Here is a 25,615-nt window from a genome sequence, read left to right on the forward strand (position 1 = left end):
CTGATAATACTATAGTTGGCTCTAAGACCTCAGATAAATTATTCAGCCTCTCTTGAGTCAGTTTCCTTTTCTATAAAAAGTGGAGATAATAATGTTTATTTCAAAGAGCTGTTGAGAGAATTGAATGTCATAATTCAATACTGACCCTGGTAACTCAGGGTTAACTCTCCTCTTTCTCCAAGAGATAGCATTGATGAGGTGAGCAGGAACTCTCTCAGGAGTCCAGTGTCATCAAATACACCATATTTCAAGGAAAAAAGAGCAAGGGTCAAAATAGGTTGACAGAAGACATTGAGCAGGGCAGCTCCGCTCCTTTCCCAGGTCGCGGTGGTGGCAGCTGCGGCCATGAGTTCGGTCTTCCCCTGCCTAAGGAAGAAGGTGTTGGAGAAAGCACTTAGTATCAATCATTCCCCATTGTCCTCCTTTCCATGATAGTGATTCTGGGGACACCTGGGCAGAAAGAGTCTGACTGAGTGAAGTGAGCATGAACATAACTATTCCTTTGTGGTTTTTTACCCCTTGTTCACCCCACCCTTGAAAAAGTCACCAGAATAATGAGTGTGCTGGTTCATGTGACTTAGCTGGATTTCGATGTGGCTCTCTTGGTCTTTTACAAGTTGTTAACACCAGTGATGTGACTCTATTAAACTAAACCTCAAGGGGGAGCAGAGGGAAGAGATGGGATACGCCATGGACTTGATGTTTCTCTCCTGCCTGTTTGAGGACTTTGTCTTATTAAATATCCAAGTATTAGTTAGGGTAATGCTAGCACTGGAACTAATAAACCCCCATAACATTGAGGCTTATCCCAATATTATATTTCATGCTCAAGCAATACCAGAAACTATTTCTGTGCAGTGAATAATTTCCTCCTCTTGGTAATTCAGTGACCAAGGTTTCCTACCTCTGGGGGCTCCCCTATCCCATAGGACTTACAGACCTGAAGCCTTGGAAGCATCTGACTTATGCCATGGGAGGAAAAAGAGAGAATAGGGAATCACACACCTGCTTCTTGAAGGCTTTGGCCAAGAAGAACTATTCATGACACATGACCATAGCTAGATGCAGATGAGGCTGAGTAATGTGTTCTTGGCTGGACAGACAGACACATTCTAGCAACAACTCTACTCCATGGAAGGGAGAACAACAAATTTTGGTGACAGCAGCTATTTCTATCAATCCTTTCTCTCGTGAATCTTCTTTCTTGCCACTTTCATTGTCTCTTTTTCTTAAGCTACAAATATGCCCGTTCAACTATTTTGAGCACTTGCTATGTATATTCAGGTAAGGTGCTAAGTCCTGGGAATATTCCCTTGCTTTTTTCTCCATCCCACATTGTAGTTATTTCCAGTGGATTCCCTCTTTCTTTACAGCCTCCTGGCAAATGAGTCTAGTTTCCAGAACTTGAGCCACTGCCTCTGCAGGATGAAATATCAGGCTCCTACCCCCTCAGGAGCCCAATCCCAGACCTTCCATCTATCAGGCAACTCCTTGAATTGGTATCTGGCACATCGATCTCAAACTGTCCTATCTAAACCCTGTACTTCTCTCTGATCTTTAAGGCTGTTCCTCATTCCTCCGTGCATTTGAACTGCTGTGCCAAGTGCTCCTTTTCCTGATTTCCATTTTTCCTTAAATTATGTCCATTTAAAAACAAATATAAAGAAAATGGAGAGAAGAGTGCATGTGTATAGTTTCCATGAGGAAGGAAAGAGGAGAGAAGAGGCAGGCAAGAAAGCAAACATTAGGCCAGAAAGTGTCTGGTATCAGCAACAAGGTGATACCCCAAGCTTCTCAGATCAGCCTGGCATAGGGGTGGGGCTGATTCAAAATTATTTGAATACAGAGCCGGAACCGAGGGCCACTGTCCAGCTGGCCATCGGTGTGGAAGTTAAGAGGAGTTTATGGTTCTGGAAGGAACTGTCATTTTTAATATGCATATATTTGAAGTAATACAAGAGTATTATAAATGTTTAAGATATTATTTAACCTATTTCTTTCATATTCTGAGAGTCACACGTATTTTGAGAAGCAGATATTTTTCTTTTATTTTTTTTAACTTTATTTATTGTATTTATTTATTTTTGGCTGTGTTGGGTCTTCATTGCTGCACTCGGGCTTTCTCTAGTTGCACCGAGCGGGGGCTACTCTTAGTTGCGGTGAGCAGCGTCTTACAGTGGTGGCTTCTCTTGTTGAGGAGCACAGGCTCTAGGCGCACGGGTTTTAGTAGTTGCAGCACGCAGGCTCAGTAGTTGTGGCTTGCGGGCTCTAGAGCACAGGCTCAGTAGTGTGGCACACAGGTTTAGTTGCTCCACGGCATGTGGGATCTTCCCGGACCAGGGATCAAACCTGTGTCCCCTGCATTGGCAAGCGGATTCTTAACCACTGCGCCACCAGGGAAGCCCAAGAAGCAGATATTTTTCATATTAACATACACAGAACATACAAAAACAAAACACTAAACCTGACATTTAGCTAGATGACTTTTATTTTCACAAATTCATACAATCTTCACGGCTCAATCCAACACACACACAAATACACACACGTGTGTGCACACATACCCACGTACACACAAATGACTAAATGTCTACTTTAAGCCTTAGAAAGTTATTTGAATACAGAATGCTGCAGTGATTCTACTACCTAATTTTAGTATTTTATTTATTTAAAAAATTTTCCTATGGTACAGATCTGATTTATTTGTGTGAATATTTTTCATCTTTTAATTTAAATATCTGGGTAACCATCAGCGGAGCTGCCTGTTTCAATGAAAATTACTCAGGTTTTACTTTATTTCTCAAATCAGATGCTTAAAAGCCAGGGGAGTTTCAGTCTTTTCTGATGCTATATAATCTATCTGATTCATTTTGTTACTGACTACTCTTTTGATAGATAAAAATACAGCTAGCCTATTAGTTAACTGCAAGTCCCAAGAAAAGGATAAATAACACATGAGCAGTCTCTGCCAACACCTCAGCATGGCGTTTAACAGCTGCCCAAAGTACTGTATAATCTTTTGGAAGGCTTAATCGTTCCCTATTGCACTTTTCAAAAGAGAAGAGTAGTTATTAATCCTGGTGTTCACACAAAATTTTCACAGTAGATCTTCATTGAATAAATAATGCTGTTTCCTATAAAGATTTTGTTTTTATGTAACACTTAACTGTTTGAGGTTAAACAAATAGTAATGTGCTAGCAAAGAGAAAAACTGTATTTGGTAAAGAAAACCACATTTTAGGCTGTATTAAACTGTACATTTAAGTGGTGGTTTTGAGGAAAGAAAATAGAAGTGTCTTTCTGGAGACCATGAAGTTCCCCTTTTTTATACAGTGAGGTTTCTTCCCCGCTTTTCTTTCTCTCTTAAAAGAAAATCCTTATAATAGTTCAATTAATCATGTTTTATCTTTCTAAAGTGTGTTATTACTCAAATGCGTGGGAGAAGCTGGCTCTCAGCAAAATGTAACAGACTGTATAGCACACTTTTTCTTTTCAATCATTGGCCCCTTAGAATCCTATTTACATCTTTTGGAACAATTAGTTACCTATCTAATATTTTGTTTCCAACAGAATGACTACCAGGCACTGTCATAATTAATTTTAACTTTTGGGGGACTTAACGATTCATTCATTTATCCAATTCCAAAGTAAGTATGAGGTGGCATTATAAAAGATATATGCATTTAGAACATTAAAATGGAAATAAGATGATTAAAATAATATAAAGGGAAAGAGAAATGATGGTACTGAAATTCTAAACTCGTACAGCTTTTTGTAAGATTAAAAAAAGTAACTATAAGTAATGAAATAACTGTCACTTTTGAAACAAAAAAGATATGAAACCTTTTGATTTCTCAAGAGAGATCCATTTTTTTCTAGAAATGAATTATAAATATGTATATATAATGCAAATATTTGCAAAAAAATGACACCAAACAACATAAACATTGCATTTAGTTTTATGAGGAAAGAATGCAAAAACATGCTTCTTATATCAATCCAGAATGAAAGCTTAACGCTTGAATCTGAAATGCTAATGAAGTAAAAATATTTTAATAAGAGGCCTAACCTGATGGATCTTGAAAAGTGGCTTATTTTAATCTAACTTGATGAGCAATATGGCTAAAGATACTCAGAGGAATGGACATCTACAGACTTAGCACATCCAATTATCTTCTTATAATGTGATTTGTCCCAGCCACCAATGTGACACAAATTTAAGGAGAAACAGTTCAAGTCTGGGCAAAGTTGGGATTGTGTGCAGTCTGCGTGGACTGAATGGAGATAAACATAATATGAATTAGATATGCAGAGAGTAAAGTAAACATTCTGTTGTAGAAAAAGGAATCCTAACTTGCCTAACAAGGAACCAACTCAATTCTGATAGGAGTAAGCCCCCGTGGTGATATGTGTAGACCCATCCTCAATATCTTAGACCTTTCTGACTGAGATTCTATAATTCTTTTTTTAAAAGTTTTTATTTTGAACAATTTAGACATATTGTAAAAATAGAGAGAATAGTATATACCCATCACCCAGTTTCAATAAAAATCAACATACATCTAACACTGCATATAACCAGACTTTCTCTCACCTTTCCCTTCCCTCACTCTGGATTTTATTGGAGCCCACCTCAAATATTATAGCGTTTCATCCACAAATATTTATGTATCTCTAAAAGGTTAAGACAATTTTTAAAACATAAGCACAACATCATTGTCACATCTAAAAACAATACTCGTCAACAATTTCTGCAATAGCTTGTCTCCAAGATGGCCACAGTTAATTCCTTCTTTCCACACGCATGCCATTCCCCTATCAAAATGTAAAGACTAATTCTCTACTTTTTTGAATCTATGCTAGGCTATGACTGTTTTGGCCAGTAGTATATGACAGGAGTAATGCTATACTACTTCTACTCCTTGACTTTAAGAGGATTAGATATTTCTACTTCTCTCTTGGGAGTACTAAACATCCACATAAGACATCTTACTACCCTGTTAGCTAAAAAAAAAAACCGTATGGAGAAGCTCCAAGGAAAGGAAAGACCATATGGAGAAACCATATATATGTAAATATGATTATTATATTATTTATATTATATTACATTATATTATATTATATTATATTATATTACATTATATATAGAGAGAGACCCATTTGTTCCAGCATCTTAAGTGAACCATGCCTTCGAACTGTTCACACCAAGGTACTGGACATGTGAGAGAATCCTTCCTGGATACTCCACACAAGCTCAGCCACCAACTGATTATGACTGAGAAACCCCAGTTGACACTGTGTGGAACAGAAGAATGGCCCAGCCAAGCCCTGCCTAAACTTTTCATCCATATAATCATGAATAATAAAATAACTATTGTTTTAAGCCACCATGTGTTAGCTAATTTATTCTAAGGAGAAGATAACTGAAACAATACCTTAATATTATCAACATCCAGGCAGTGTTCAACTTTCTCCAATTGGTTCATATATGTTTTGGTTATATTTGGTTCGTTAGATTCAAGATTTAAACAAGTAACTCAAGAACACTAAAAAATAATGAAATTACTTTATGTAAATATTTCCCATTTTATCAGCTACTTCTATGGAAAGTATCTGATGTGATATGGTAGCTCTGTATGGATAGGTTATTTGAGCAAAGATTACTGTCCCCATCACACAGATGATAAGAAAAAGATCCGAAGAGATTAAATGATTTACCAGAAAAATTGTATCCAGAATTTAAACCCAGCTTTTCAAATTTAAAATTTAGGGCTCTTTCCCTTATTCCAAACCTGGTTGAGCCTTCAAAGATTGTAATTACCATGATTGGCTCTAATAAGACTCATTATTGGAACCATAAAGAAACAAATGCTTCTCCACTCCTCATTCTTACACCCGGACATGAATTTATTTCTGAAATGTGTCCTTCCTCTCTGTCTCTGCCACCTGGTTCCTAGTACAGGATTTCCTGATCTCTCCTCATTTACCTATGTTTCTTAGTACCGAAGTCTTAAGGGATCTCTAAGCCTCTCTACTCCTCTTTGCTTTCTCCTCCATTCCACTGCCAGATGCATGTATTTGCAACTAAACTTGGCCACCTCAACCTCCTTGCCTAGTAAACTAACAATTCTCAAACCAACAACCACAGAAAGGAATATTCTCAAATGTCCATGAGTGCTCCTGGAAAATCTTAAAAATTCGTCTCTCTTGGTAAAACCTAAAACAGTACAATAATCTTCTGAATCAATAAGATAATCACTTCATAACAGAGTACTGCCATCTACCTGATTTCCGTGCCTATGATGGCATGTGGATTTACGAGAGTTCATGATACCAAAGCATGCTGTATAAATAAGTTTTTGAAGTCATTTGGCTAATAAAATTTGTGACAGAATTGAGTGATCATATAACACAGGTATAGCCATGAAGAAGCTTAAGAACCTATATCATAAGGTTTGTTACCATACCAGTTACTAAAAATGCATCGTCAAAACACACTCCATTGTTGTATGTACCAAATTTCAGTGGTTCAGTATTGATAGGTATGTTGGAAGTTAACAAATGAACTACATTTCTGATCCCAGTTCCAGAGATAATTTGATTTATTACTTAATATAGAATTCAATAATGCCTCAAAGTTAAAGTCAACTCCAAGTAAATAAAAAACTTTTAGAGTATTAAGTAGCACCATTTAAATGGGCTTTCAAAGCCTAGTAGGAGCATAATTTGAATTAAAGATTAGATTAGATTATCCTAATACAGCAATAAAATCTTTGAAGTTTGTAATTCTATTTTGACTACATACTTTTTGCAAAAAAAGCATTGCGGTTAGAAGAGAGAAAATTATTTTACCTATTAGATCAAACCACACATAATAGCCAAAGTTCAACCATTTTTGATCTACAGATATGTCAAATATTGAATTAGTGATGGTAGTATGAATTCACTGGTTTTGTAAATATTTTTGTAAATCATTTGTTTTCATTATTTGTCCTTGTATTAGTTCACTAGGGCTACCGTAACAAAATACCACAAAATGGGTGGCTTAAAACAATGGAAGCTTATTCTCTCACAATTCTGGAGCCCAGGAGTCCAAAGTCACGGTATTGGCAAGGCTGGTTCCTTCTGGAGTTACCGGGGGAGAATTTGTTTCATGCTTCTCTTCTAGGTTCTGGGGCCTGCCAGCAATCCTTGGTGTTCCTTGGCTTGCATCTCTATCTGCCTTCATTCTCTCTGTTTGTCTTTGTAGCATTCTACCTGTGTGTCTTTGTGTCTCTGTATCCAAATTTCCCTTTTTTTATAAGGACTTCAGTTATTGCATCAGGGCCCACCCCAAGCCACTAGAACCTCATTTTTATTTGATGACATCTACAAAGGTGCTATTTCCAAATAAAGTCACATTCACAGGGATTAGGACCTCAACGTATCTTTGGGGTCCACAATTCAGCCCACAAGAGTCATAGTAAGATGTGTAAGCTTGAAAAGTTTCAACCTAGTTTTATTTTTGTACATATTTACCTACCACTATAAATAAGAATAATATAATCATCATTGGAGTTCTGCCCTACGTATCTTTCCCTTCAAAAGGAGTCTGTATTTTATTCAAACGTGAGCAACGCTAACCTAAGGAGAAAGCCTGAGATCTCTATCATGTCACATTAGGTCTTTTGCTGCCATCCTTCACCACCACTCCCTTGCATTTAATCCATCAGCAACATAAGGCAGCTTATAATTCCTGAACACACAATGCATTGTTTTATGCGTCCCCACCTTTGTTCATTCTGTTTCCTCTGCCTGTAATGGCCTTCCCATTCCAACTTCATCACCCCTACCACTTCCTACTCGAAGTCTCAGTTCAAGTGCCATCTTCGCCTAAAAGTCCCCTATGATGACGCCCCACAGCGCCACCACCAACCCCAGGAGCTGAGTGAACCTCAGCAAGGCTCTCATTTTCTTCTTCGTCTCTCTACCAATCGACAATAAACTGTGATTTCAGGGACAGTGTCTTCCCAGTTTTTCAGTCTCCACTCTTAGCACAACAGTCTTCTAACTGTGAAATGAATGTTTGCATATGTGGGATGGAAAGAGTTCCACCCACAGTTTTTAGTTCTCAAGGGTAACTCCAAGGTGCTGGATGTATTCTAACTTATACTTCTGCTAAAACAAGTATTCAAATAGTCCCGTCTGGGAGATAGGTATCAGAAGTATGAAACTTAATCAGGAAGCAAGCTCAGACAATATCCCCATATTTAGAAATAATTTTTTTTGTTCTCTTTGGATGATTATATACTCTTTTTTTTTTAATGAGAGAAATTTGTGACTTCAGGGATTTGGGAAGATCTCAAAAATGTAGTCATGTTGCCAGAGTAAACTGAGTGCACAGAGAATAGGAGAAGGAACTGAAAGATAGAATGTGTCCATATTTTAGATGAGCCAAAATAAGGTTTCGGATTTTACTTTCTACATACTGAGTAGTCCCCGGTTTTTGAGAAAGGAACGTTACACAATGACGTCTTATAAGATGATCCATTCCTTCCAAACCAAAATATCATACATTGGTTTCTATATTAAGCATAACAGGATAGAGTTCTATCAGTCTGCACTTATCAATTGATAGATTATCCAAACATTATTCTTATTTGGATATTGGAAGTTAGATATAGATATAGATACAGATATAGATATAGATCTTGGATTCTAAGGATTTTTAGTATTTCATAAACAGTGAAGTCACTTATTTTCCAGAGTTCTCTTTGACTAATAATTCCTGTCATTTCTCACAACTTAAAATAATATTCCTTTTCCACCATATAATTGTAGTTCAAATTTACTCTGGGCTTTACTCTCAATTCTTTATTATGTTTTTCAAAGCTAATTAAATCAGTTTAGCTGTTACCTAAAAACAGCTTTGTCTATTTTAACTGAACTGAGGTTATATTTAAAAGTCATGTTTCACTTCATTTGGGGTTATTTAACTTCTCAAGTTCTTTTTAAGATAAGAACAGTAACTCGTATGTGAAAAAACGTATGGTATATGACAATGAAAATGAGACTTAAAATTGAAATTTGCCGTGATAATTTATTATTAGAAACAAGTTAAAATCTACATGGAAATTTTCTACTGGGTAGTGTCACACTTAAAGTTTAGCTCTTATTTTTTCAGATAAACTAAGACTCTAAAAGGTGAATTAGTTTAGTCTACCCAATGCTTTATTAAGTAGAATGAATCTTAGAGTTTAAGTACCCCTTGATGGCTAAGAATCTTGCAGCCTCTCCAGGTCAATATTCTGAATATCTCCTTGCACCATTCTTTCCACATGATTCTTTAAATGTGATGAAGGAGTTCAGGTGAAAGTATATTTGTCCCAGAATATAAAATAATCCAACCTTTTAGGAAAAAGTCTCCTTTGTGTTTATTTTAATCCCATGTCCCTTTTTTTCTAATGTTAAAAACAGATTTGCAGGTGGGAAATTTTAATTAAAGATGTGAATGAGTTGAGTTTAATTTATCAAAGTTTAATTATAAATTAAATATATGTAAATTAAATATGACCATGAATCCAAGTAGACTATTTTCTAATCATTACAGCCAATCCTTTCTTAAGTTTGAAAACAATTATTCATGTATTAAACTGATTTTATGATTTTCTAAAAACTGCTATGTATTTTTATTTCTGAGTAGTAGTATGTTCCAAAGGAACCAGTAACCCATTCCTTAGTATCTCAGTGACAATATTCACTATTTTTTAGTGAAAATTATATTTATCAAGAAACACCAATGAGGTTTTCTGGGGTCAAATATACTGGATGGTAGGGGCTTATATGGGTTCCTTTAAATGTACATACTTCACAATTCCATGATTTTTTCTAGAAGATTTTGCTGTATAATTGCCTTAATATTTTTATAGATTTGGAGATTAAATAATCACATTTTTATGTAGTGTATGATTCTCTTTTCTGTATTCAGGTTCTCTCTTTAGGAGCAGACGTCCTACCAGAATATAAACTGCAGACACCACGCATCAACAAGTTTACAATATTGCACTACAGTCCTTTCAAGGCCGTCTGGGATTGGCTTATTCTGCTGTTGGTCATATACACTGCTATATTCACTCCCTACTCTGCAGCCTTTCTCCTCAATGACAGAGAAGAACAGAAAAGACGAGAATGTGGCTATTCCTGTAGCCCTTTGAATGTGGTAGACTTGATTGTGGATATTATGTTTATCATAGATATTCTAATAAACTTCAGAACAACATATGTTAATCAAAATGAAGAAGTGGTAAGTGATCCAGCCAAAATAGCAATACACTACTTCAAAGGCTGGTTCCTGATTGACATGGTTGCAGCAATTCCTTTTGACTTGCTGATTTTTGGATCTGGTTCTGATGAGGTAAGAGCTGCTTAAGAATCTTATTTTCTGAAAGATTGAAGTTATAAAAATGAAGCTATTTTAACTGCAAAAACAGCGGTTGCTTTACAAACTTCCTATGTCACACAGATAAAATTCCTTTTCAATTGGAAATGCTATAAAATGAAATGGAACATTTTTGCCATTGCAAATAATTCACAGTTCTTTCTATTTTTGCTAAGAAATAGTAAAGACTATTTATCTTTTAAACAACAAATTAAACTTTGAGACAAGTGTTTCATAGCACATAGCACATTCCCAGAATGTATAATTTCTACATATTAACTTTATGGATATAAAACTGTCAAAGATGAAGATGCCTCTTTCTTTCTTAACTCATAATTGTGGTTTGCAAGAGCAGGGACTTGTTTTATGTTCAAATTATGTGTAAGAGGCATCTTCTGAAATGTTTTATTCAAAACTCTCTCTTAAATAATACCTAGGTTGGGGACTTCCCTGGTGGCGCAGTGGTTGAGAGTCCGCCTGCCGATGCAGGGGACACGGGTTCGTGCCCCGGTCCGGGAGGATCCCACATGCCGCGGAGCGGCTGGGCCCGTGAGCCATGGCCTCTGAGCCTGCGCATCCGCAGCCTGTGCTCCGCAACGGGAGAGGCCACAACAGTGAGAGGCCCGCGTACCGCAAAAAAAAAATAATAATAAATAATCATAATCATAATAATACCTAGGTTGGAAACTATTTCTTGTGTCCCCACTATCTTATAAAGTTGGAAATTTCTTAAAAATATTATTTCACCCTATTATTTTTTATTTTAAATATTTACTTATTTATTTGTCTGTGCCGGGTCTTAGTTGCAGCATGAGGGATCTTCGTTGCCACACACGGGATCTTGGTTGTGGCATGTGAACTCTAAGTCGCGGGGTGTGGGATCTAGTTCCCTAACCAGGGATTGAACCTGGGCCCCCTGCATTGGGAGCGCAGAGTCTTAGCCACTGGACCACCAGGAAGGTCCCCTAAAGTTGGAAATTTTAAGGAAATCTGACAAGTGGATGTGCATATTCTGGATAGAAAGTCCATATTTTTAATCAGATTCTTCTCAAAGTGTTCTTTGATCTAAAACAAGTTATGTTCTCCTAAAATCTCATCCAATTTATTGCACTAATTTTTTGTAAATAAATTTCCTGGATTCTATAACAAAGTTTTACAGAAGGTGTGAAACTAGATCTAAGGGATTAGATTGAGAAAGATAACCTGGGTGTGTTGAATTTTTTAAATTCAGGGTCAGGAGTTCCCTGGTGGTCCAGTGGTTAGGACTCTGTGCTTTCACTGCCCTGGTCCTGGGTTCAATCCTTGGTCAGGAACTGAGATCCCACAAACCACGCAGCGTGGCCAAAAAAAAAAAAAAGAACTAAAATTCAGCGTCCTTTTCTACCTAAGAATCAGTCAGTGCCTCACCATCGTTTTGGTTTTTTTTCAAGAGGAGATCAAATATCATAAATGCCCTCTGCAGATGGTTGCTCCCTAACCAATTAGCACTTGAGGACAAGAGAATTCTCCTCAGCCGAGGGAAACAATAGGTTTAGAAGTAAATTCTCTCCCACAGAGCATGACCACCTAACTGTGGATGAATTAAGAGCAGGGTAATGAAACAATATATTCTTCCTGGATTCTACAAACCTTAGACAAAGTCTCAAACTTGACTTTCTGCATCTATAAGGATGATAATATTACTTTCCCTGCTTAAATTTTTTTTCTTAATTTGAGACTCTAATGAGATAGTATATGTAAAACTCTAGCAAAATACTCAAAAAAAAATCAGCTGCTGCTAAACTAGTTGAACTCTTAATGTTAGATATTCCTAACTTTGGTTTTTAATTAAAAGGCAAGAAAGTGAAATACTTCTTTAAACGATATTTATCTTTATGATTTTCTTACAATGGGTGAATCCCTGTAATTACACCAAATAAGTTCTTATTGATAAATAGAGTAAAACCTCACTTTCAAATTTTAAAATATATACACCAAGAGCAAATTAAATTTCAGCTTAGTGAAATGAAAGAATGGGTAAACAATAAATAGGCAGACAAGATTGTTAGGGGAAGTTGATTTACCAATGATATTTAATCAATAGCAATCAAACAAGTGAGTATTAGAATATGCTAATTATTCTAAGATGCAGCACTTGATCAGTTTAATTTCAATTACTATATCATCACTTGAAAATAAAAGTTTATTAAAGTATGTAATTCAAGTAATCACTGTTTCAGACAGAACTTCAAGTGAGCTGAAACAAGAGAAAATTTATGTGATTCACATTAATATAGGATGAAATAGTCTTGGGAAAAACTGGTGTCTGGATCATCTTTCTCATGTAGCATAAAGGAAAAGATGAAGTTTGCCTCAAGTAAAGCAATTCCAATTCTTCACTCTGATTTGTATAATTTCCCGGATTCCTCCCTGTTTCCAAAGCTGCTCCTCTCTCTTTTGAAATGTGATATGATATGGGAAGGATCCTGGCTTTGGAGTCAGACACACCTGGGTTTGATTCGCCTTTGTGCCTCTTACTTGCTGTATTTAAGCAAGATATTTAATTCATTTAGGACTTTATTTCTTTTCTGTAAAATGGTGAGAGGTAGGTTCTTGTGATTTCTAAAAATAAAGCAGCATATATGAAGAGACTAGACCAGTAGCAGGTAGGTAGTACTTGCTTACCAAAGGTTACTTCTTTTCTTCTTCCCATCCCTTTGGATTAAAGTCCCTGTTTCTTAATGAAGTCTCCCTTTAAAAACGTACATGTTACCACATTAATCCATAAATATCTAAATTATTCAACAAGATTTACTGAGTAGATTTATTGAGATTTATTGATAGCCTATCGTATAGTAGTTATTAGATTAGCTAGTTGCAGCTAGGAATCCTGAAGAAAGAGACAGAAAGGAAATGTTTTGAGGACAGTTATTATCTTGCAAAGCACAGGAATTTGGGGTATGTGGTAGGGAGACGTAGGTCTGCATCAAGGATAGGAAGTGGAGGGGTGGGTCTGGAAGGAGCATAAAGAATCAGAGATGAAACTTCCTGGTGGATGGACCTGGGGCTACTTTTACCAAACTACAGCAACTGTTTACTTAAAATTCTGAAATATGTTAACCCAAATAAAGGGGGAGGGGGGCAGGTTGGGGGGCAAAAAGAGCTTTTTCTTCGTTTGACTCAGTATTAAAAGTGGACCAACCTGCCCAAAATGACAGGTCTGAGAAGTTTGATGGATGTCTTGGGTTTCTTGTGGATTGGCCCTTAGGGCTCCAAAAGACCATGGCAAGTTATGGCTTAGGATTCACTCCCTGACCCAAAAGATGTTCCTTCTCTTTGGCACACATTTCTTACCAACTGTTCTCCATGTGCTGGGACTCTTCTACCTCTACATCAGTGTTTCTCAACCAAGTGTATCACAGGCACCCTAGGATGAATCTATAGTTGGTTTTCTGCTACTGTCTGAAACATTTTGTTGAGTTTAACTTTATAGAATTTGCATTATGAAATCAGTAGGTATTTTGAATGTGTATTGTCAAAGAGTGTCTCCCTAGCCACCGTCCCCACCCCACCCTATCCTACTTTAACGGTGTTCTGAAACTTGACAACTCACAGATCTCACAGGAAATGTTCAATTCTGCAAAGGGTCTGAGCACCCAATTTGAGAGATGTCACATGACAAGTGAGGTCCTCAGTTGGTGCCACAAGGATCAGAGGTACAAGAGCAGATGCTGCGATCACATAGCAACACTCTGTTATGTAAGATGGCTGTCCAGGGATCCTTAGCAAGTGTGTATTAATTTGTTTAGATTATAAACAAAAGTAAAACATAAAATTTTAAATGTTATCATAGAAAACTTGTATCCCCCTCCCCCAAGAATATGTCTGTGAAAGTAGCCAAATTTGGGAAACACTGTTCTAAATGATTTTCTCTCTCTCCTTTTCCCCTCTTCACTCTGAAAACTTCAGAATCCCTTATTGTGAAGGTTGTTCTAGAACCGCAAAATTAAGCTAATTTCCTTCTGTAGCCTCTAGTGTGAATGGTTAATTTCTTCTCTAATAAAAAAAGTACCCATGGATAACAACAACAACGAAAAAGAATCAGCTATGAAGGGTAACAAGACCAGTGACGGATTGGATTACTTCATACATTCTTCAAGAGTGACAATGAAGATACCCCTTTTACATACAAACCATAACTATAATCAGGATTTTCAGGATGTAATGATATTTCAGAATAAAATTTCCCCAAAAGTGTATAATATACCATATTACAAGAGTATAAAAACTATTCAGCATTCATTTTTGTTTCTGAGAAAAAGAGAAAAGAAATGCTTCCAGAGAAAAGAGATCTTACATTCAAATGGACTAATTTGGAAAGTTTCATCATATGAATATGAAAAAAAAAAACCTCTTTGGATTTTGGCCCCCAAATTAAGTGACAAATTCTAAAATCATTAAGCTAGAGGTCACTCTGATGAGGGGTAATCTAGTCCAGGGTTTTTCAAACTGGGGTTTCATGGAGGTGCCCGAGAGTCTCAGAAGCCCTCAAAGGTTGACAGAAGACAGGCTGATAAGACTCAGAACCATCCATCTCCACTATACAAATAGTAGCTTGATTTTATCTGCTTTACTGATTAGAGTTTCAAGTAAATTTTCAATAGTTTTAACAAGAATTGACCTAATTCATTTTGCCATTTCTAGAAAAGGTTATGGTAACTCCCTTCTCAAGTAGGTTCATTCATTCAATTAGCATTTATTGGAAAAGTCCTAAGTGCCAATGCACTAGACTCTGAGTTTATAGAAAAGAGTGAGACGAGGACCCCACTGCCTGAGAGCTTGCATCCTAGACTGGGAGAGCAGCGGATGAGCAGGTAGAGTACTATCTGATAACAGCTTTAGTAGTACTATATTCAAGGGGACATGTGAGCATGGAAGGGGAAGTTTCTGATTACCAGTGGAAGTTTTCCAGGTAGAAAGGGTAGAAAGGTCATGCCCATTAGAGGCATGGAGCTATAGAGTGTTGGTTTCCAGCCCTATCAGAGCTAACATAACAAATATTTTATAATGCCCCTTTCTACTATTGTTAAATAAAAGTCATAGATAATATAGCTTTCTTACATACATAATTTCACAAATATAATATATAATGCTCACCCTTAATATAAAGGAAAAACAAAAGAAATGTTCATAATAAAATACCTAGTAGAATATGTAAATGCTTCAGGCATGTCTGCATAAAAAGATATAATGAAGTTATCAGATGCTTGTACCTACTGATAATGAAAAAGTCCATATTTAAACAATAAATTCAATATTAAATGGGATATTGTTAGTTTTCTTTATATTTGCATTTTAATAAAGGGTTGCATAGAATGTGTGCACTTATAAATATTGATATATGTGTGTGTACATGCATTTGTACAGATAGATATGTTTATATGCATATATTAATATTTAGATAGCTAGAAATACTGTGACTGTGATAACTACAAATGTTTACTGATATAGCTGTGCTATATACCATATAGTATACAAATACCACAAGACCTGTTGTCATTGAAAATGAATAGTGGCAGTAACTGGGCTTGCCTATGTCATTAATACTAATATCTTCCTGATGCTAATGCCATCTGGACAGACCAAGGAAAAGATTCTCTATTTCTTAATTTTTGCATCATCAAGCATCGTGCCATCCATAGCAAATTACCTCAATATCATTGATGCGAAGGAACAATATTATTGGTTCAGTCTCCAGAAAGTCAACTTTTCATTATCTGCCTCAAATTTTTCCATAGTTTGCTCCTCTGTGGCAAATTTTACTTTCAGAGATATTAGTAGTTAGAATCTAGAGCTCCCTGTTTAGTTACATGCTTCATTAAACTCTTCCTCCCCTGAAAATTAGTAGTATTCTTTTGATTAATTACTTGCTTTGTTGACCTCTCTCCTTCCACACTTCACTGCTATTTTTTATGAATTCTGAATGCAGGCAAGGCCTTTGACAGAAAGTTCATAGAAAAGAGGAGTTTCAGTTCACATTGATATGTTTGCTTCATTAGTCTGATAGATGAATCATGGAATGGATACAAGGAACAACGTAGCAGGCCTCTGTATAGAAACTCTGATCATCTTGTCAGGATTCTTTCCGAACCTGATCTCTACAATAGTTGTCATTAGTTTGTTGGAAATGAATTTCTAAAACATTAGACATACTCATGTTCAAAGTTAAGTGACAAAAAACATTTTGAAGACCTGCATGCATATATGTGTCTACACATAAAGTCTCTTATTAGATAGTTCTTGGGAATTAAGGCAGAAGTTTCCATTGGCTTGTACTTGAGGCTACTGGTCATGTCTCCAAAAATCTGTGCCATGACAAGTAAAGACACACAGGTCCACAATGGAATAATTTTTGAACTAAGGAAATATAAGTGTATTCCATCAAAAAATTTTGCATTAAGTTCATCACTTATCCATTATTTACATGTGATCCACTGATAAATTTTGCTAAAGATGGCATAAGATACAATTTTTGGTTAAATGTTTCCAGAACAAGTCAAATTCCAATTTTAAAAATATAACATAACATTCATAATTGTTTATTTACTGTAACATTTGCCTAATACTATTTAGAATCATTTGATAACCAGTTTTCCATGTTACTATAACTAAAGAGAAAGAGGTCAAATTGCAGCAAAATAGAATGTTAATTACAAAACAAAATAAAAATAAAAGTGTCTTGACAGTAAAAGCTATTAAATAATGGAGGTTGTAAAATCTTTTTATTTATTATTTTTAAAATATTTATTTATTTGGCTGCATCAGGTCTTAGGTCTTTGTAGCGGCATGCAGGATCTTTTTGTTTTGGCGCGCGGGCTCTAGAGCTCGCGGGCTCAGCAGTTGTGGAGGCTTAGCTGTTGTGTGGGCTTAGCTGCCCTGTGGCACGTGGGATCTTAGTTCCCCTGCCAGGGATTGAACCCACGTCCCTGCATTGGAAGGTGGATTCTTAACCACTGGACCACCAAGGAAGTCCCTAAAATCTTCTTTTTAAAAGCCCATTTTTGGAGGAATTTGTGAGGTTTGGTACGGACTAAGAAAGGCTAAGCTACGCGTCCCCCCCACAAGGTTTTTTACACACTCAAAATATAGCTCTTTGATTGTAGTAGTGAATGTGTTTTAGAAATATTGAAATAGTGTGACTCAAGCTGAACAAAACAAATAGAAACTAGTTTCAATACTATTGAGTTTTATTGGGCAATTTATTGAATGATGAATACAAGTACCAGAACTTAGAGGGAATAGAAATGAAATCTAAAATAAAACATGAGTGTGGAGTTATGAAATGTATTACTCACTAAGTGTTCCCTTTTCCCCATTTGTACCCAAATATTACTTGACAAAGAGGACAGAATGATGGATTAAGTAGAAAGTTTCAATGACAATTCATCCTAACAACCTGTAGGCAAAACCAAAGATCACATACTTATATTTCCTCATTTATTAAAGAATAATTCTATCCACTTACTATAGGCAAAGATTTTAGAGAGTAAACCTCTGAAATAAAGCATTTGAAATGTAAGGTATTTGAAAATGCTTACTAAAAAGAAAGAATTATTTTTCAAAATTATTTTGAAAAATTCTTGAGCATGAGATTTTCTCTTATTGATGATGCTTTCTCAGTTTAACTGTAACCAAACTTATTCTTAAGTAGAGAGTTGTTTAATACTGATAAGAAATCACCTATTCTAATTCTAGCTCTTCAAAAAGAATTCCGCTTACATTAAGAGAGAATGCCTGAACTATTATGAATTGTCTAGTAAAAAAAAAAAATCACATAGTTTTCTTGAGTCTGGGTCTAGTATCTTAACATAGTGACAAAATTGTAGTTGTTTAGAGCATATATTTTTAATTAAAGTTCAGTTAAGAAAGTCATACTTAATAAAGGAAACTAACTTTTACCTCAATATAAAAAAAAAAAACCTAGGGCTTTAATGAACTATGGATGTGGGTACATTTTTTAAAAATTGAAATTCGATGATATTCATCAGCTACTCAGAAATTTGAATAATTAAATTTTCAGAGGAAGAATCATTTTACATTTTTTGAAAATTCTGACAAAATGAAAGTCAAGTAGGCCTTCTTTACTGTGGCATTCAGGAAAAAAGAGTTTGAAATGTCATTCAATCACAGTGAAGGAGTTGAATTTTGAGATGACATGGGCACTGATGAGGTGGAGAGTTGACCTATTAGAGTTTATTATTATCTCCTTTGCTATATATTAATGGGCAGGACTGGAAAACAGTTGACCTTGTTTCAATCTACTGCAAAATAGTTAACCGTTTTCTAGATCTTATTTATTATCATGATGTCTTTATATTTTATAATAATGATTACACTTACCTCCAGTGAGCTTTTATGCCTTTTCAATCTCTACCAAAAGTAACAATAAAGACAATATTTGTCTACCAGTGAAAAGTTCAATAAATACCACCTAAGAGAAACTTCTTTACCTCTACAATTTAAAAGTTGTTGTCATTAGTTTAAGGATAGTTTTATTTCTATTTTCAAAAAATGAAAAAAAAAACGAAGGTAGATTTTCATATGTCTGGGTATTACATGAAATTAGATATACTGTGAGATAACCATGCATTCTGAAGATATTCTAATCAGCCAACAACTACAATTATAAGGTAGTTGTTGGTCCCATTTTTGACTTGCAGATAATACACAAAGATAGTAGCTCGTTGAACTAAACTATGGAGACTAACAGTCTCCAACAAATCTGAAAGAGGAGATGGATCATTTTTTAGTCTACATTTTCTGAGATTTTGGTGCAATCACTTCTCTCTGTTGTGTAATCTGGGGCAAAATGCCTTAAATCTTTAAAGAGACATTTAAAGAAGAAGAAGAAAGAGTTATTGCAAGCCTAAGTGTCATCTACAAGATGTGCTGTACACAACTGTAGCTAAGGAAGAATGCCCAGGCATGTTAGCAGCATCTTGATAACAACAGAAAAAAGCCCAAGTCATTTGTTACATTGTCAAACTAGCATATGTAGTTATGCTTGGGTACACGTTACAGAATCACAAGAGAATGGCTTTGACTGTCGAGGTCAATATTCATTCATCCTTATGATGCAGCTGAAAGTAATCTCTCTCCCCGACCCTTACCTCTCCTTCTCCCTTTTCTTTTCCATCTCCCCCTCCTTCTGCAGTTATTTTGTGTCAGCTGGCTTGAGACTTCAACATGTACCTTATTTCTTAAACTTTTTTGGTCCAGAAAAGAGGTCATTTGTGTATTATTATATATTATATTTATTTATCTTAACTTACTGTCATCTAGGTTTCACCTCATTCTGACATAACTCTAGAAGAAACACCAGAGGTTTCTTTGGGGGGAAGGCAAAAAGAAGGGAAGTGGCATATACAGCAGATTTGATTCCTTTTCTTTTCATAATGTCATTTTACTCTACCATCTTTACAGCCAGAAGAGTCATTAGTACTTTTTATCACAATATGTTATTAAAACAGCTCATTTGTTTTGAAGCATTTCTCTTCGTTAACCAAATACCTATAGAAATGTCATTATATGTGATTTATTTTGAGGTTCAGAAATATTGTTCCAGCGAAAGGCAGTTTTGATAATAAATCAAATAATAATAACCCTCAAATATTTCTGATTTCTCAACACAAGTAAATAGATAACCAAGCTAGGAGGAAAAATAAACATGCAAACTTAAGCTGTGAAATGTAGAAATGGAGTTACGCTGAACCAGGGTGATTTCTGTTACCAGAGTCTGAGTAGTCAATGAATATAGATGACGTTCTTGTCTTTAAAAATCCCTGCAATTTCCATAGGGAGCTGAATGACCAGTGTCCAAAAGCGTCCATTTGAAATTCCAGCTATCAAAGTAACACGTTTGGAAAATATGTAGCTCTGTCAACCCATTTTACAATATAAAGTTCCTGCTTAGTGATGGAAGCGAAAGTGTGTGGGATATTCAAATAAAAACACAGTTAAAATTTACTGGGTATTACCTACAACCCTAGAAGGAGTTATTATTATGACCATTTACAGATGAAAAAATTGACACTTAGAGATTAAGTAAATAACTTGTCCAAGGTGACACATTGGTATGGAAGCAGAATTTCAGACCTAAGTTTGTTCTGAAGTTCTAACTTATAACTGCTAAGCTGAAACACTGACAATACAAGTAGTGGAAAGTTGACATCTCTCCCAGGAAAACACCTCATACTCACTTAAACTCACCATTCATTCTTTGAAGAGATATAATTTTAAATTTGTGATGAAGAAAACACTGTTTCCCTTATTGCACCCTGAAAAATAATAACTCAGCTTTGGAAACAGAGAAGACTCACCTCTCCACCCATCCCTAAATGAGCAAAGACCAGAATTCAATTGTGATAAGAACATCTCAACTACACAAGCTCCTCTCATCTCTAGAGGATTTGAATACTAACTGAAAAGAAGTCAGGGGAGGCTGAGAAATCTTCCCTTCCCTTGTGTCCACTCTGGCTCAAGAAAAAAAAACTATAACACTTATTATAGAATGTTAATGAAAATATTTTCTTGATATTTAGAGCTCTTTTTCCACCAAGTCAATATGAAGATATAGGGTGATAGTTATACCACATGTTATTTCTTTAATTAAAATATGTGTTCTTAACATAGATGGATGTACTTTGAGAAATAAACAACAACAATAAACACATAAAATGACTCAATAATTGATCAGTAAACACCATGTAACTATGGAATAATTATATGCCCTGTGAATTATATAGTACTTATAGTTGACATTATTTAGGAAACCCAAGAAATGAACTTGTAATTTGTACTTATCAGATTTCAAATCCAAACAACCAGTTAAGTATCCTGTTATTATATAGAAGTGTCCTATCATTAGATACCTGGTCGGTAATAATCGTGCAGTTAGTTACACATATACCCCAAAGCAAAACACATAATATCATTGGGATATCAAGAAGCAATTTATCAATTCAACACATTTAGGAAGAAAAAATGAATTTAAATATAGTACTTCACGCATGCATGCAGTCATCCAATATGTTTCCCAGTTGCCTTCTTGACTAGCTCCTTCGCATTATTCAAACCCTTCTAAACTCTAACGTCAGCCCCCCAGCAAGATTCTCTTTGGTCTTCCTTTCTAAAGTGGTCCCCATCCCAACCCAAGCCCCTGAACATCCTCTATCATATCACTCTGTTTTACTATCATCACACTTTCCACTCTCTGAAATGATCTTATTACATGTTTATTTTAAAAATATGTATCTCTCCCCAACAGACAGTAGCCCTTGTTTCACTTCATAAGACACTTTGTCTAGTAAATAAATGTCTTTTTCTATTATAAAAGTAACCATGACTGTTTGTTCAATACTATAATCCCAGTGTGTGGCCCTTGGTAGGCCCACCAGTAGCACTCTGGAATGTTTGTTGGTGAATGAATGATTTACTGAGTATTCATTATGTGCCAGGCATGTGGTTAGAGCATGAAACCAAGCAGATAGAGCCTCTGTCCCATAAGTCTTACATGCCAAGATACTGAATTAATGTACTACAAACTTTCAAGGTACTTTCCAAAGCAGGTGTAAAATTTAAAAAAAAAAACAAACAACTAACCTTAATACTTAATTCAAATACATAGTCATCTTCAGTGCTACCATATTGTTGTAACCTGTTTCTACTTACTTTGCTTCACAGGAACATACACTGAATTGTTTACCAACTGTTTCTGACCATGCACATTTATTTCCACAGACAACAACATTAATTGGTCTTTTGAAGACAGCTCGACTCCTTCGTCTTGTGAGAGTGGCCCGAAAACTTGATCGATATTCAGAATATGGGGCTGCTGTTCTAATGCTCTTAATGTGCATATTTGCCCTGATTGCTCACTGGCTGGCTTGCATTTGGTATGCGATTGGGAACGTAGAAAGGCCCTACCTGACTGACAAAATCGGATGGTTGGATTCCTTAGGACAACAAATTGGGAAACGTTACAATGACAGTGACTCAAGTTCTGGGCCATCCATTAAAGACAAATATGTCACAGCACTTTATTTTACCTTCAGCAGTTTAACGAGTGTAGGATTTGGGAATGTGTCGCCTAACACCAATTCGGAGAAAATCTTTTCAATTTGTGTCATGTTGATTGGCTGTAAGTAGATTTCTCTTTTGTTATCTATTAGGATAAAATAATATCAGAAAATTGATATCTCTAGAACATTCAGAATAAGGCAAAGAAAAAAATTATAGAAAGTTGTAGAAATAATAGGATTAAATATACGGGTATTATATTCTATCAGATCTGATTCTCTCTGTGAAGGGGAGACACCAAAGGTCTTTCATGACCTCAGGAGCATAAAACTGGAATGACATGGATCTTGGGATTCAGGAACTGAGACTTGCAGTTTACGTTTACTGATGTAAAAACATGTCTGTAATTTACTACTAATGGTTATTTTCTGTTTCAAGCTGAGGCCAGATTAGAATGGGAAAGACTAGCTTACATTTACGTATCTATAGATATAGATATATAAATATCACCCTACTAATTATAATGTAAGCTAACCTTTCATACATATGCACATACATACAAATATATATATATTTTTTCCCCCTGTCATTGACTAAAAATTCCTTTCCCTGTGACATTATGTCAGGGACCTAAGTGACTGCCCTTTACCCTACAATGGGTAATGACATGAGCATCATTTATAAGGTATAGTCTTTGGAATAAGAAAAAAATTCTGTGTAAAACTAAAGATACTTTAATATTAATATATTTTTAAAAAAATCACACTGTGGAACCACTAAAGATAACCTTGCTGATAGCAGACAGCAGTTGACAAAAGCATGATGGATTTTTAAAGCTTGAAAAAGAGCATCATCCTTACATTGCATACAAATTAGAAAGTAGATCCAGAGAGTTAATTTTTAAATGTTAACATGTTGTCTAATAAAATGTGCTTAGATAAGCTTTATTTATGAAACTTAAGTAGATTCACCCAGTTTACTGTTCACTGTATTTAAAATTTACTTTTCATATATGTGTCTTGGTGTTTTTATTTTAGTAAGATTGTATAGGCAGATAACATTCTATTTAAATAACTCAAGATATTCTGCAAATTCAGACCAAGTCTTGCCACAAACACAAAAGTAGAATTGCACTCAGAAGGAAATGGAAGTGAGGCCCACTTGAAACAATAGAAAAATTCATTCCAGAGAGACTGAATCTTTCAGAACAAACACAGTCCCACTCTGTGATTGAAACTGCTAGTTAATACTTTATAGTGGTTATCAATTTCAGTGGCATTGGTAACAAAAAAAGAAAAGAAAAATGTCTGTTTTTAATTATTTATACACCCGTATAGAAAAAATATATATATATGTATGTATACTCTTTTTAAAGAAAACAGAACTTGCATCTTGAAACTTAGAATTTGCAAGGAAGAATTTTTTAAGTGCATTGAAGTTTAATGTGTTCACCACTTAGGAATCCTTACCGCTTGTGAGGATTAAGTGAAATACATAGTACTGTTTATCATGTGAATTATTTTAAACTAAAGAGAACTCAGTTCTTTACTTGCTCTATACCCAATCTCTAATCCTTAAATCAGGAAATTATTGGCAGTTTTTATTCTTCCTTTATTCCTGTCTTTTTCCTTCCTTCTTTCCTTCCTTCCTTCCTTCCTCCCTCCCTCCCTCCCTCCCTCCCTTCCTTCCTTCCTTCTTTCCTTCCTTTCTGTGTTTCTGCCTTCTTTTTTTAAAAGTGGCACTAGCCTATTTCTATTGATTCTTTAGGAAGAATATTTGTTTCCTGCAGATGAATTCTATCTTTTAAGAAAAGAGAAAACACTCTTGTTAATTGAGTAGACTAAGATACATCCATATTCCACATAATATCTTTTATATGAATAGACTTGCTTGTACAAAACTTAATCAAAATGGGATTATGTAAAGCTTAGTGTCACATAGGAAAAAGTTTATAGATATTCCTAGAGAATTCTATCATGAGCTATTATGCCATAAAAGGTAAAATAAGACTAGAAACTTAGCAATAATAGCATGCCTTGAAATTTTCTTAGCCATTTGATGTATATGTGTATATCTACACATGATATTTCCATTTAGATCCAACTGTATTAGAAAATGATTTGGTTTTCTGTATTTGGTTATATTTTTATACTAAGTACATACGCCTCAGTTACATGAGTGATTTGATTTAAACCTAAAAATAAAATATCCAAAATATAATGTAAAATTTTGTATATATACTACTGCACGTTAAAGTTGATATAGTCTAGTTATCAAGTTGAACTCTCATTATCCCTAAGCTTCTTTAAAACTAATCTTCATTCTAAAATAAAAGTTTGAAGCAAAGTTGTAGAAAGCAATGCAATGTACAATCCCTCTTACAACAATATAATTCAAGGAAACTAAAAATTAAACATTAAAGCTATCATCTAATTAAATTCAAATAACACAAATACCTATAGATACATTTTTAAAAGCATCTATTTGCAAAGACAGTCACCAGTTGTGCTGCTGAATGTGTACAGAGAACAGTAACCAGAGAATTCTTTTTAAAAATATACACATATACACAATTCAAGACGAAAAATAAAGAAAAATGTAAGCGGCCATTAAATAAATAGGAATACAAGCTATGCTCACATATTTATATCTATGTGTTCTAATATATGTTTATATCTTTATTCAAATATTATAAATATAATATATACATTTAAATTTAAAAACACATAAATCAGTATCCAAAGGCAAATGTATTTCATCTCTGACCTGCTTGACAAACATCTTTTTATAACATGTAAAAAAAAGTTATTGCATATCTGCTTTTAACCATGATGGAGTAACTGAAACCTTACCATACCCCTATAATTTTTTTTTTAAATAACAGAAAACTGAACAAAATATACAGGCATTTGGATTTCATCAAAATTAGTAACTTCAACTTTTCAAAGGACACTTTGAAAGGGAACAGGAAAATGATAGACTGGAAGAAAATATTCTCAATAGTTAGATCTAAAAAAGGACCTTTATTCAGCATATATCAAGAATTCTTACAACTCCGTAATAAGACAGTTTAAAAATGAGCAAGATTTTAAACAGACATTTCACAAAACAAGATATATTAATGGCCAATAAATACATGAA

At 35.1% G+C, this 25,615-nt stretch overlaps 1 protein-coding gene across 1 annotated transcript in view; it reads left to right on the forward strand.

Moving 5' to 3' along the window:
* Positions 1-690: 690 nt before the first annotated feature.
* Positions 691-25,615, forward strand: part of KCNH7 (potassium voltage-gated channel subfamily H member 7) — a 78,429-nt gene continuing 53,504 nt past the window's right edge. The window contains exons 1-3 of the mRNA XM_073806958.1: positions 691-759; positions 9,968-10,393; positions 22,196-22,595. Coding sequence (XP_073663059.1) covers positions 691-759; positions 9,968-10,393; positions 22,196-22,595 — 895 coding nt within the window. The remainder of the gene's footprint in view (positions 760-9,967; positions 10,394-22,195; positions 22,596-25,615) is intronic.

Source organism: Tursiops truncatus, chromosome 7 (assembly GCF_011762595.2).
Source record: "Tursiops truncatus isolate mTurTru1 chromosome 7, mTurTru1.mat.Y, whole genome shotgun sequence".
Lineage (NCBI taxonomy): Eukaryota > Metazoa > Chordata > Mammalia > Artiodactyla > Delphinidae > Tursiops > Tursiops truncatus.